The 13,481-nt window shown below is 40.1% G+C and overlaps 1 protein-coding gene across 2 annotated transcripts in view; it reads left to right on the forward strand.

Moving 5' to 3' along the window:
* The window catches only part of DMXL2 (Dmx like 2), a 94,446-nt gene that overhangs the window by 69,702 nt on the left and 11,263 nt on the right, over positions 1–13,481 (forward strand). For both annotated transcript variants that reach the window (XM_067555822.1, XM_067555823.1), the window contains exons 29-39: positions 3,343–3,524; positions 4,033–4,163; positions 5,218–5,303; positions 5,830–6,031; positions 8,577–8,694; positions 9,578–9,640; positions 10,047–10,133; positions 10,231–10,352; positions 11,239–11,377; positions 12,101–12,161; positions 12,295–12,422. In XM_067555822.1, the coding sequence (XP_067411923.1) occupies positions 3,343–3,524; positions 4,033–4,163; positions 5,218–5,303; positions 5,830–6,031; positions 8,577–8,694; positions 9,578–9,640; positions 10,047–10,133; positions 10,231–10,352; positions 11,239–11,377; positions 12,101–12,161; positions 12,295–12,422 (1,319 nt within the window). The remainder of the gene's footprint in view (positions 1–3,342; positions 3,525–4,032; positions 4,164–5,217; positions 5,304–5,829; positions 6,032–8,576; positions 8,695–9,577; positions 9,641–10,046; positions 10,134–10,230; positions 10,353–11,238; positions 11,378–12,100; positions 12,162–12,294; positions 12,423–13,481) is intronic.

Consider the following 13,481-nt stretch of genomic DNA (forward strand, 5'->3'; position numbering starts at 1 on the left):
TCACCCCTATGTCAAAGGTGGCCGAGAAAAAGTATTATGTTCCGGCCAAAGAGTTCGAGTATTTGTTCACTCACCGGCCCCGGGAACTCTGATGGTAGACACAGCCAACCAGCGGGACAGGCAAGGTCAGCCAGGTTCCACTCCCAAGAACAAAGACAGCAAAAAGCTGGATTTGTTTCGGAGAAAAATTTATTCAACGGCAGCCCTTCAGTTCAGGATTGCCAACCATCAGGCCCTCCTGGGTAGATACAGTTTTAACTTGTGGGACTCCTTCAGGCGGTTTGCTGAGGCCCTGCCCCAGGATCAGTCGCAGACCTTACCACCATCCTGGACGAAGGAATCATGGTGGCTAGGGCAGTGCTCCAAACGTCCAGTGATGCTGCTGACTCGGCGGGTAGGGCCATAGTGTCCGCCATTGCCATGAGAAGGTGCTCATGGCTGCAATCCTCAGGCCTGTCCCAGGAGGTGTAGCAATCAATTCAGGACCTCCCCTTCGATGGGTCGGCCCTATTCTCCGATCAGACCGATGCGAAGCTGCAGAGTCTGAAGGACTCCAGGGCCTGTACACGCCCCAGGCTTCCAGGCAGTAGTCATGGCCCCTGGTGCAACAGCAGCCCAGGCTTCCATCTAGGTCTTTTCAACCCTATAGAAATAGGGACAGGAATAGGAGGTTCAGAAGTAGAAATCAGCCCCCCAACAGAGGCCCCCCAGGGGGTCGGAGTTAAATAGTTTACTCCTACCCCACCCAACAATCCTCTCCCTATGTCCCTCTTCAGGGACCCCTCTCACTTCAGGTGTCTATCCTCCCCAGCCACAGGCGTTTCTCCGTCTCACGGTGTCTGGCTCCCCCTACCAGCTCACAGCCCTGCCCTTTGGCCTACCCGCAGCTCCAAGGGAGTTCACTAAGTGCATGCCAATGCCCCACGGCATCAGCCAGGCGCTGCCCACAGCTGTTAGACCACATGGCAGCCTGCACGCACGTAGTGAGACTAGCTCACCTGAGGCTCAGACCACTTCAGGCATGGTTGACCTTGATATATGTGCCAAGCAGACACCCATTGGACCGGGTGGTCATAGTTCCCCCGCCCGTCCTAGCCTCCCTAGACTGATGACGGACTCCCCGGGCAATGATGAAAGGTGTTCCGTTCGAGGAACTGGTCCCGTCGGTCACCCTAATTTCTCACGCTTCCAGATGTAGGATGGGGAGCCCGCATCAGCACCAACCCAGGCAATTGGGTTCTGGTTGGGAGAGGAGAAGCTCCTGCACAGCAACGTGAAGGAGCTGAGGGCCATTAGCCTAGCGTATAAGGTGTCCCTCTGATTCCCAACAGCCAGAGTGGTGCAGTTATTGACGGACAATACCGCAGCCATGGTTTACATAAACAGGCAGGAGGGAGAGCACCCCTCGGCCCTCTGCAACGACTCCCGGGAGTGAGGAACGACGAGGCAGATAGCCTCAGCAAGTCGTTTCTACCCCGCCACGACTGGCCGTTTCACCCAGAGGTAGTGGTGATGATCTTCCAGAAGGGGGGGCGTTCCCCAATTGGACCTATTTGCGTTGGCCTGGAATGCGAAGTGTGTGAGGTTCTGTTCACTCCAGGGTCACGTGACTGGGTCGATTTCTGAAGCATTCCTCATGAACTGTTGCACCTGGACCTGGATTCCCTGCACCTCACGGCCTGGAGGCCCTGTGGCTGACGGAGGGAGAGAGAGCCTGCTCGGTGCAGGCCCAACAACTCCTGCTTGGCAGCAGGAAACCTTCTACACAGGTCGTGTATTGGGCTAAGTGGAAACGGTTTACCTCTTAGGCAGAGTCTGGGGCAGTCTGCCCAGCCTATCACCTTAACAGGCGACCTTGGAGTACCTGCTCCAGCTAAAGCTCCAGGGTCTGGCGCTGGCCTCGCTGAAGGTTCACCTGGTGGCCATTTCAGCCTTCCATCAGCAGCTAGAGGGGAGACCGCTGTTCTCCCACCCCATGTCGGTCAGGTTCCTCAAGTGGGCGGAGAGGCTTTACCCGCAGGTCTGTGACTCGGGGCCTCCCTGGGATCTCAACCGGGTCCTCTCGAGACACACGGGGCCCCCCTTTGAACCCATGGCTTCATACCCCTGCTCATGCCTTCAGGGAAGGTAGCCTTCCTGGTGGCCATTATCTCAGCTAGGAGGGTCTCAGAGCTTGGGGCCTTGACCTCAGAGCCCCCTTATACAGTATTCTATAAGGATAAGGTGCAGTTGAGGCCACATCCAACCTTCCTGCCCAAGGTGGTTTCCCAATTTCATTGTAACCAAGATAATTTTCTCCCCGTGTTTTTCCCAAACGCACAGTTCGGAGGAGGAGAGGAGATGGCATCTCCTTGCGGATTACATCATGCATCAAGTTCTGCGACCAGCAGGTGAGGGTGTCCCTTCCGGGAACCATCACAGAGCACTCAACCAGAGCTCAAGCGCCATCATCCAGCAGGCGATGGAGGACGTGGGATTTGACAGAGCCAGGCTGAGGGCAGCTCACCGGTAACTCCTACCCACCTCCAAGGTATTGCTTGTTAGTCACCTATAGTGGAATGGACATGAGCAATCACTCGAAGAAGAAAACAAGGTTACTTACCAGTAACTGATGTTCTTCGAGATGTGTTGCTCATGTCCATTCCACATCCCACCCCCCGTCCCCACTGCCGGAGTTGGCAGAAAGAAGGGACTGAGGGGGCGTAGGGCCAGCAGTGCCTCATATACCGCGGCATGCGCGCAGGACTCCAGGGGGCACCAGAGCCGGCCCTACAGGATCTGCTAAGGGGAAAAAAGTTCTGGGAACCATGCATGGTGGCGTGCACTCACCTATAATGAAATGGACATGAGCAACACATCTCGAAGAACATCAGTTACTGGTAAGTAACTGTTTTTCCCTTGATTATGTTTCTGAAAGTTTCAATTTAGTGAAATTATATGCATTATTTTCTCCTTTAGAAAAATCCTTCTCAATGTGGCTTCAAGTAGAAATTGGTCTAATATTAAAACCTGTAGCTTTTGAAAATTTAGAACTGATACTACAATTTATTTTCATAATTCATGTGGCATAAGAATGGTAATCCTACGTTGGATTTATTGTAGTTGGACTATTCATATGACTACACTTACTTTATTTAGAGACATATTTAAGGAATAGTACCTGAAATGTAGCTTTGATTTTGTTTTAAACCTATCAGATTTTGTTATCCAAACACTTTACTCAGAATTTATGGTTTTAGTAACTTCATGTAAATTCTAAAATTAATCAATCAGTTTCTAAAAAACTGTGGATAGCATTTGTTTCTTACTGTGATTTTAGCTATCTGAATTCTTTCAATTTAGCACCTCCTGTTCCTTCAGAAGAAATGGACAAGCATCGTCGTCGATTTAATATGAGGATGCTAGTACCAGGGAGACCAGTAAAAGACAGTGTTGTACCTCCACCTGTGCCTGCAGAAAGGCCTTCTTACAAAGAAAAATTCATTCCTCCAGAACTCAGCATGTGGGACTATTTTATGGCAAAGGTAGGGCATTCTGTGTTGAACATAGTGGTAACACAAGAATGTCTGACTTTTAAACATTGAAAATATAAAATTAAATACTTTGTTCAGAACACACACACACACACACACACACCCTTTTCTTTTTCTGTTTTAAAGGACAAAAATAACATTTCAAAGAGTGTTTTCATTAATGTGCGTCACAACCTGTAGAGAATGCTTTCCCCACAGAAAAGACAAAGAAGTTACATATCTGCTATATAACTTCCAAAATATCTACATATCAATCTATCACTCTTCTGCCAAGCAAAAAATAATAGAAATGAGCATTTTTATCATTTTTACAGACTTATTTTTAAAGGGAATTCCTAACTTACAATTTAGGTATATCAGTAAATTTACATATCAAGCTGCTCTGTTTCATTACTTAAGTTATTTACGTGACATCTAAATAAGTAGGGAAACATTAAATGTTTAAAATATTGATTGCTCTGAAGAAATATTGTTAACAGGATTTTGTCTTATATTGCAGCCGTTTCTTCCTTTATCAGATAGTGGTGTTATATATGATTCTGATGAAAGCATTCACAGTGATGAAGAGGACGATAGTGCTTTCCTTTCTGACACACAGATCCAGGAACACAAAGATGCCAATTCTTACAGGTTAGTGGAAACTATACCATAGTTTAAAAAGATCCTTATGAATGTTTAGCTTTTCTTCCAAAGCAAAAGATATTATTGGGCTTCTTTCCTGCTACGAAATATATTTTAAGGTCTTTATTGATATGTTTCATAGCAGTGGGTTTGCAGAGGTATTAGTGAGAGTAGAGTTTGGCCTGAAGAATTTTAATTACTGACACGGATGTGCAAAAAGGAAAGAATTCACCTGCCTTCAAGTTACCTGATTGAGTTTGCAGGTGTAACAGCTAAGTATTTTCCCTTCTGCATTCACTTGTAAGCTGAGCAAATTTGATTTCAAACATGGAGTACCTTGAATCCAGTTTTAGAGTTACTTTTCAGAGTAGAGGCCAACTTTTTAAGTATCATTTGAATTTTCTATGTTAATTTCATTTTATGGGGGATTAGGAAGAGCACTTTAAAAAAATGTCACAAGCATAGAATGGCATAAATGAATGAGTCACATCCATTATGAAAGTGGATGAAAATAAAAAAGGCCTTCTAGCTACATTGTATCAAGTCTTTTCAAATCCAGTAGATTATAAATGGCACTATTGCATTTATTATATGAGACAGTGGAAAAAAATCTTCCATTAATACCTTACCAATGGTTCCTTTCCAGTCATTGTGATGTCATAGAAAGATTTGTAATGTGCACTTTCGTTGGTATTGCCATGGTATTAATATTTGATTCCTGACTTTACATCTGCTGCCCTTTGACAGACACAGGGAACTATATCCAGGTGCCCTCTGCTAGAGGCAAGAGGATGACAATTTGGGGTTTGGAAAAGAGGGAGGGGAATCTTCTGGGCTCCAAGGAGAGACACTTAACATGGTTAAGATATAAAGCTGTTACCTTGCATTGCAGCTTTGGGATCCTATTGACCCTCAAAGCTCACTAAGTAAGCACTCTTCATTGTGATAAATGCTTTTCTCATATATCTGCTTGGTTTGGTGAGAGAAACCAAATTGTGTCCTGAAGATAACTGAATTTAAATTGTACTTTACAAAATGGAAACCATTTTTTTTTTCCCTATAGCTGGGCTCTTATACATTTGGCGATAATAAAACTAGCTCTGCACAACATTAAGAACTTTTTTCCCATTGCTGGTTTGGAATTCTTTGGTGAGTTAAATTCTGTCATATTTTACTTCGCTGTATATATGAATTGTTAAAGTATTGGCATTTGTATATGAAAAAGTTATTTTGCACAATTGCTAACAGATAGAATTGTGTGTGTTATTTTGGGTTTTTTAAATGCACCCATCCAATAATTTTTGTATTTTTTTTTAATTCTAATTCTCTAAATTCTGTGGAAGTGTACACACACACACACACACACACACACACACACACACACACACACACACACACACACACACACACACACACACACACACACACACACACCCTTCCTATGTTTATTACACATAAACAATAGAATACTATGTCAGATTATGGCTGTGAATTTTTGTTTTGTTTTTAGTTTTACTTAGTTGTTTTTGGTATCTGAATAAATTCTGCCATGGGCTGTTACTATCCAAAAAAATTCTTCATAATATTGTCTCTACACTTTACTGTGGGATTCATTTATTGCTATTAGTAGTATACGAGTTTTATATTGGTATTAAACCTTTGTGTTGCTCTTTAGATCTGCCTGTAACATCACCATTAGGTATTGCTGTGATTAAAAATTTGGAAAACTGGGAACAGACCCTTCAAGAGAGAGTGGATCAGTTTGAAGGCCCACCACCAAATTACATCAATACCTATCCCAGTGACCTTGGAGCAGGAGCTGGACCAGCTATTCTCCGCAACAAAGCAATGCTTGAACCTGAAAACACACCGTTCAAGTGAGAAAAGCCTTTAGAAAACTGCTATCCAGACTTTATTAGGACTTGACAGTTGCAACTTTTGTGCAGAAACAATCATAATTACCTAGTGGATTTTTTAGTTAAAAGAAAACTGTTGAGGAGGCTAAGCCAAATAAAACCTAACCTACAGTGGCTTTACAATTGTACCTTAATGAATTCAGCATAATACAGTGCCTGTTTTTACTGATGGTCATGTTTAATCGTTACAAATGCTATCTTTAATAGGACAAAAGCAACTTAAATTTATCAGTGCCAGTTAATAAGGAGGAAAGGGGAAAAAAGTGAGAGGTCAGCATGCAGGAGAGAATGGAGATCCTTTGGAGCTGTTAGAGCTCCTTAAAGCTTAGATCTTGCAGACACTTCAGTGAAACTAGTCGTGCTTAAACTTAAGCTAGTTAAGTAAGTGTTTGCAGGATCTGGGCCCTAAATTAATGAACTTAAGAGAGTTTGAGAAGTTTGCAGAACTGACATATGTTTGTCCATCCATACTGCCCATGATTTGCACAGTTGATGCTGCTACAGGTTTTTGTTCCCAGTTCGTTCTGGCAGTTCATTTTATTTTTTACCCTATTTTTCAAAAAAGAATTTCAGTAGTAACTTTTATTTTCAGTATGGGAAATATTGTACACATTTCCAGGCTAGAGTCACAAAGGAACTTATGCACAGTGACGCCGAGTATTGCCATGCATAACTTGTGGGTGCCTAGAAAATCACTGGGCTTCACAAAGCCTGAGTTCAGGGCTAGGCTCCCTACACAGTGAATGGGGTGATAGTGGTGCCTCAGAATGGGATTCATAAAAGCCAGTACACTAGGTGGCTCCTTGCCTATGCTACCCAATGGGAGATGCCAAACCAAATGGAGATAGGTGCCGAGGCTGGCAGAAAATGCCTCCTTCAACTTGGTTCTCGGCTGCAAATCTTCCCTTGGCATTAGGCGCCTGCACTCTTTTAGGAAGAAGCAGTGGCCAGGAGGAAGTGGAAAGACTTGATAACTAGTAGGCCAGGGCTTAGGGTACTCACCGGGGATGTGAGAGACTCCAGTTGAAGTGTCCCCACCCCCCACCCCGCCTTTGCACTTGAGGAGGAAAGAGGATTTGAACTGGGATATGCCACTTCTCGGGTGAGTGCCCTAACCCCAGGCAATGGAATATTCTGAAGCAGGCTCTCTCAGTATCTCCTGTTGAAGCTGTGCCATTGTGGATAATAAATAAAAAAAGGTCGTTGGAGTAGGGGAACTGGAACCTGGGTCTCTCACCTCACAGGTGAATGCTCCAGCCAGTAGGCTACAAACTCACTCATGCTTGTGCTCTCTCTCACTAGCCCAATGATTCTTTCATTATTTATCCAAGTGGAACAGCTTTGGCCCCACATCAGACTGTCCTGGAGCCCAGGGGTTAGGGTACTCACCTGAGAAGTGGCATATCCCAGTTCAAATCCTCTCCTCCTCCTCAAGTGCAGGGGAGACTTCAACTGGGGTCTCCCACATCCCAGGTGAGTACCCTAACCGCTGGGCTAAAAGTCATGAGTGAGCACCACTTTTCCCCACCCCCCTTGCTATTTTGTGTAAACTTGCCTGTAGAGGCCCTATCTGGTAGGCGAAGTCTGAGCATGCTTATGGGATTGGACCCTGCACGCAAGTTAGGCAAAGGAAAACTGGTCTTCCTTTGGTTCATGTATTGCATGGGGCTTCAGCATCCAGATGCTTGATGTAGTGGACATGCTCAGAGGCAGAAACGCAGGCACTTAGGGAACTTTTACTGCAAAAATATAGGCCCTGAGCAATTTTAGGTGCCTAAATGGTTCAGGGACAGCTGAGCAGTGTTTTTGTGAATCCCTGTGGGGCCTGATTCTGGGACATTGGCACTTTAAGTGGCAGTCAGGTGCTTAAGTCCTTTTATTAATCTTGTTTGGATAATTTCTTCCCACTACTTTACTTGCATTTTTATTCTATATATATTTGTTTATTTCTGCTTTCTGTGCACCATTTAGTAGAACAATTGCACAGTTGATATTCCTATAGATTTTTGTTCACAGTTTCCTTTCTCCTATTACAAACATGCATTCCCTCTTAAGTGACACTTGTTCAAAAATTTGAAGCATTGCATTTCATTTTGGATCTTATGTGATCTAATTATGAATTTTGAATATTAGGATAAAAATGTAAAAGTATTCTACAGGGTTTATTTGTGTCATCCTGATGCCCTAATTGTAATATGAGAGTAACTTCAGCACAATCCAGATATATTAGTGTATGTGAATCAAGGAAACAAGTTGCGGCCCACAATCCTTTTGAATTCAGTAACTCTGTGTAATAAGATTTCACAGAGGAAGTCCAGGAAACTTTATTCCTGATGACTTGTCTTGGATAGAACAAAGAGCATACAAATCATCATTTTGTGTCACACTGAATTGCATCTAAAATGGTTTGGAGTCTCTTCATATTTCTTTGTCCACATTTAATTATGTTATAACCATGATGAGTTTTATATAGAAAATTATATTTAAAAAAAGTTTTTTCTTTCAGATCAAGGGATTATTCAGCACTTCCAGCTAAAAGACTATGGCATTTTCTTGTGAAACAAGAACTTCTTCAGGAGACCTTCATAAGATATATATTCACTAAGAAAAGAAAGCAAAGTGAGGTAAACAAAAGAAATAATTAAGAGGCTTTTTTTTTAAATTTCCTAAATCTATCTCTATTCTAAAATGTCTCCATTCTAATTTTTATTTTAATCTTTTCATTTTGGTTGGCATTTCAGCTTCCTGTTTTTTACTTCAACAGTGTTTTAAAAATCAACATGATAGCATGCTATTTATTAAAGTACAAAGCAAACTAAAATGTGTATTCTTAGACAAGACATTTACAATGCAGTGTGTATATATATATTAAAAACATTTTCTTGCTAAATTAACAGTATATAGGATAATGGTCATAAATTAATTAAATATTCTTCAATCCCTATGGCTTGTCATATATAATATGTTGACATGAGCAATTACTTTGTTTAAATATATATGTATGTATATATGCATGTGTAATATATACATATACATAGTAATATATATTATGGATTTTTATGACTAAAATGAGTTGCAATTAAATTTAAATGGTAATGTGTAACTAAAACTGGAAACAAGTGTATTACTATCTTAAAACTTCCTGTAAGTATGAAGTTTGTGTGTGTATTGCTCCTCCGTTAATTTACTCTGTCATACGTTTTTTTTTTAATTTGTTTTTTTTAAAATAAAAGCATATATAAATTTATTTGCAAGTCTAACAAAATTATGGGATAAGTACTTTTTATACCATACATTTTGTGTTCATCTAGAAGGCATTACATTTTAAGTGAGTTTGTTTAGATTCCTGTCTTAGTTTCTGTGCCTTTTATAAAAAATTACAAATACATTTGTCATCATTTACTGAGAGGGGTGGCCTTTTAAATCTAGTTTGGAATGTTTCATTCTTTTTTTTTTATATTTGTTTGTGCATGTGTTTTGTGTTTGTGACTGTGTGGTGTTATGTAGTCTGTAGAAGATCGTGTGGAGCAGGTCAAACAAAACTGCGTAGCAGAAGATCACAAAAACAAGGTAGTATCCCTTCTCCCAAACCTTTAGCACATTCTTAAAAGTTCTGACTGGTTTTTCTTTTTTAAGATGACTGACAGAAGCTAAGTGTTCCATGTAGTCTCTGTGTGGCAGACTCCTAATCAGCGCATTAACTTTGGATGTCCTATAATTGGGATAAGTGAACACCTTGTAAATTGTGTTACACACACAACTTCTTGGTTTTTTTGAGTTCTTTTAAATTTTCAAATATACAATTTTTAGTTTTTAGAACACCAGTGAGTGCAAAAAGTCTAAAGTTTAGCTACCTAACCAATGCTGAGGTCACTGACCTGTTCTTGCATTAATTCCTATAGATTTTGCGGTCTGTCCTTACCGCTACAAAAAATTGTTACACACCAATTAAAAGTTACTGGTAAATGTTTTGTAGGTTGAAGCAGATCTCGGCTACCCAGGGGGAAAAGCAAAAGTAATTCACAAAGAGTCTGATATGATAATGGCATTTGCAGTTAATAAGGTAAAAGCCAATTACATTATTACTGTTTTAGTAAATCATTGTGTTGCTTTAAGATATTAATTAAAACTAGTGCACATTATCTGTTTGTGTTATGTAGGCAAATAGCAATGAAATTGTTTTAGCGTCTACACATGATGTGCAAGAACTTGATGTTTCAGCTCTGTTGGCTGCTCAGTCATTTATATGGATTGGGGAAGAATATGACAGAGAATCTAAAAGGTTAGTTTTTCTTCTTTTGCAATTATATTTAAGGTAACTTTTTACTTTGGAAGTTCAGAGACACACCCCCAATAAGTGCAGATAGTTCACATTTTTGTTGTTGTTTTTGTTGTTAATAAAACATATACACTTTTCATCCATAGAGCTCAAAGCACTTTACAAAGACAGGTAAGCATCATTATCCTCATTGTACAGATGGGGAAATGGAGGTACACAATTTCAAGTGACTTGTCCAAGGTCATACTGTTTGTTCACAGCAGATCAGCGGATAAGACCAGGTTTCCTGGCTGCTGTTCTGCTGCTATAGCCATTGTTATATTTTTTAAAAGGGTAGTCTTGTTTTTCAAAAGATTGTGTGTGCTTGCTTGAAGTATACTAAATTTGCCCTTATAACAAAAGTGCAAAAATTATTCATTTATATTTCCATTGACAAATGCTACTGTCACCGTTTCAGGATTAACTGCACCTTTGGACTTCCCCTCTCTTGGTCTTCCTGGAGGGCACCCACTTAAGATTTCAGGCCCTATGAAAATTTAAACTTAGCCTTTTTATACCAGAACGCTTTCTTTGTCTGAAAGTCCCATTTGAACCAGTATATGCAAGCTTCCCCAGGAGAAGTCCCTGGAGGAGTTTACAACCTGTATGATTAATCACCACCCCTACCCCACTGTTTTTGGTTGCTGGAGGAGTTTTTGTAGTCCTCCCAACTGGAGTTGCATACAGACCCTGGCCCACAATGATACATAAACCATTCATAAACTTAATACAAAATGATCTCCAAAGACATAGCATGCAGTTGCGATATCTGTCTCAGACGCTATTATTAAAAAAGCGTAACAGCGAAATGTAACAGTTAAAAAGCATTACATTGGTATCTTTTTTACAGTTCAGATGACCTTGACTTCCGTGGTTCTACCACAACACTCACTCAGTCAAGTGCACCACCATTTGGAATGAATCAGATGCAGTCATCTTCACCTATGCCATGGTTAGGTAGTGGACAAACGAGCACTGGAGCTGGTGTGGTATGCAGTTTGTTTTGTTTGCTCTTTGTATAGTTAGTTCATACAAAGATCTACACTAAGTAGCACGCTTTCAAAAGTTTTCTGTAATGACATACGATGACCATTATGACTATCAGCTGGCAAAAAATGCCAAACTAATTAAATATTCTCTTACATTAATTATTTTGGATTAGCATACCTATAACTTAGTTGTTTCATCAATCACTGAATAGTATAAACTATGTTCCCAACACCTATTGAAAATAATATTTTGGGAATATTTCTTTTCTTTCTTACACAATTGATTGAATCTACTGTATTCCTTAATTTATTTTGAATGTCTAAATTAATACCCTACCATTATTATCTTTCACCATCTCAGATTTCTTTTTACAAAAATGCCAATTGAAAGTAATACTTTCTGTTTCAGGCCCCAAATTAGAAAAGCACTTAAATATAATTTACTTTACTGGGACATGCCTAAAGTTGATCTCATGCTGAAGTGCTGTCCTAAGCAGGAATCCTCTCCTGCATTGAGACCTTAGTTATTATGTTGCAACTAAAAGTAAATGGATAAGAATATGGTTAACAATTAGCAATCTAAAGTTAGGGGACAACAAGACAGTACATTGTTTAGTCATATAAATGAATTCAAGATATTGTATGTGTTTTCCAAACTTGTTCAAAAGTATTGTTCATCTTTTGAAGTTTACAAATTGAATGTAATATTTCTTTTATATGAAGCTCATTAAAAGAAATCTGAATAATGTCAAGAGAATGGCTTCACATCCAGTCCATCAGTATTGTAAGTAATTTCTATTTAGCAACGTGAAAGTGAAAAACTTATTTCTTCCTCAAAATGTAATACGGAAGAAATTTTATGATATTTTCCTGTTAATTAATAAATTATCTATATTTTCCTTCTGTTTTTTTCTCAGATCTCACAGGAGCCCAAGATGGTAGCGTTCGAATGTTTGAATGGACCAGGCCACAACAACTGGTATGCTTCCGACAAGCTGGCAACGCAAGGGTTACGAGAATATATTTCAATTCCCAGGGCAATAAGGTTAGTCCTCCCTAAGTAGGTTTTTTTCTCCCCCTCTTTTTAAATGAACATTTGATTGTATAGTACAGTTTTTAACTGGAGGAGCACAAAAATGTCTAAAACATGTTAGAATGTAGACGTGATTTGTTGTAACACATATCAAACAAAGAATGCAATCTGACAAACACAGATCCTAAAACTACATGTGGATACCCAGGTTCAGACACCCTTCAAATAGACATCTGCTGTATTGAATAAGGAACTGTCAGTATTAATGACCATTGTAGAGACTAACTACTTCATGACTTGTCCTAGAAACAGTTATTACTATGAGTAATCCAACGAAGTCAGTGAGGCTACTCACTCAGTAATGTTTTGCAAAAAGAGGGTCTTATTCTAATGGCCTAAAGCTTCATTTAGCATGAGCCAGGTGATCAACCCCTTGCTCTCAGTGGTGAATAATTACTCAACTAAATACCAATATGAGTAAGAGATTCACATTTTCGCCTTAAATTGGATTTTCTTGAAGAGCAGCAAATCTGGGAGATGGCCACAGCATCAATGATTATGAGTATTACAAAACAAATATGGACTATTATGGCGGCATATATCCTCCTAGAACTGTGCATAAACTGGTGGTTCAGAAAATGTATCTGATTTCCTCCACTGTATACCTCCACTGTAGTCAGTCAAGCTCAATATAGAGGATATTCTACCTCACAGCTTAAGTGCAGAGAGATGTTAGCACTAGTGTTAAAGTGTTCAATTTAGAAATACAAGATATTTTTAGGAGAGTGGCATAAATGCAATACTAGATTTGTATTTTCTTGCTTTTTATATTGAGCACATTTTGCAAAAGTCTCAGCAGAAAAGCTGTAGTATGATTATAAATATTTTTTTTTTATTTCTGAGATATTGAGAGATGCAGATGACAAACTTTGAAAATCACCTTAGGGCTTGATTGAGTAGTGCTATCTCCACTGGAGCAAAGAAGCTGTAAATATGGTTTAACTATCTATATAGGGGAATCCCACAATGCACAGAGCCACCATTTTGATACATATTTCACTTCCTGCACTG

This window comes from Emydura macquarii, unplaced genomic scaffold (assembly GCF_026122565.2).
Source record: "Emydura macquarii macquarii isolate MOO-44397 ecotype Brisbane River unplaced genomic scaffold, CSIRO-AGI_Emac_v2 contig_1644, whole genome shotgun sequence".
Taxonomy (NCBI): Eukaryota; Metazoa; Chordata; order Testudines; family Chelidae; genus Emydura; species Emydura macquarii.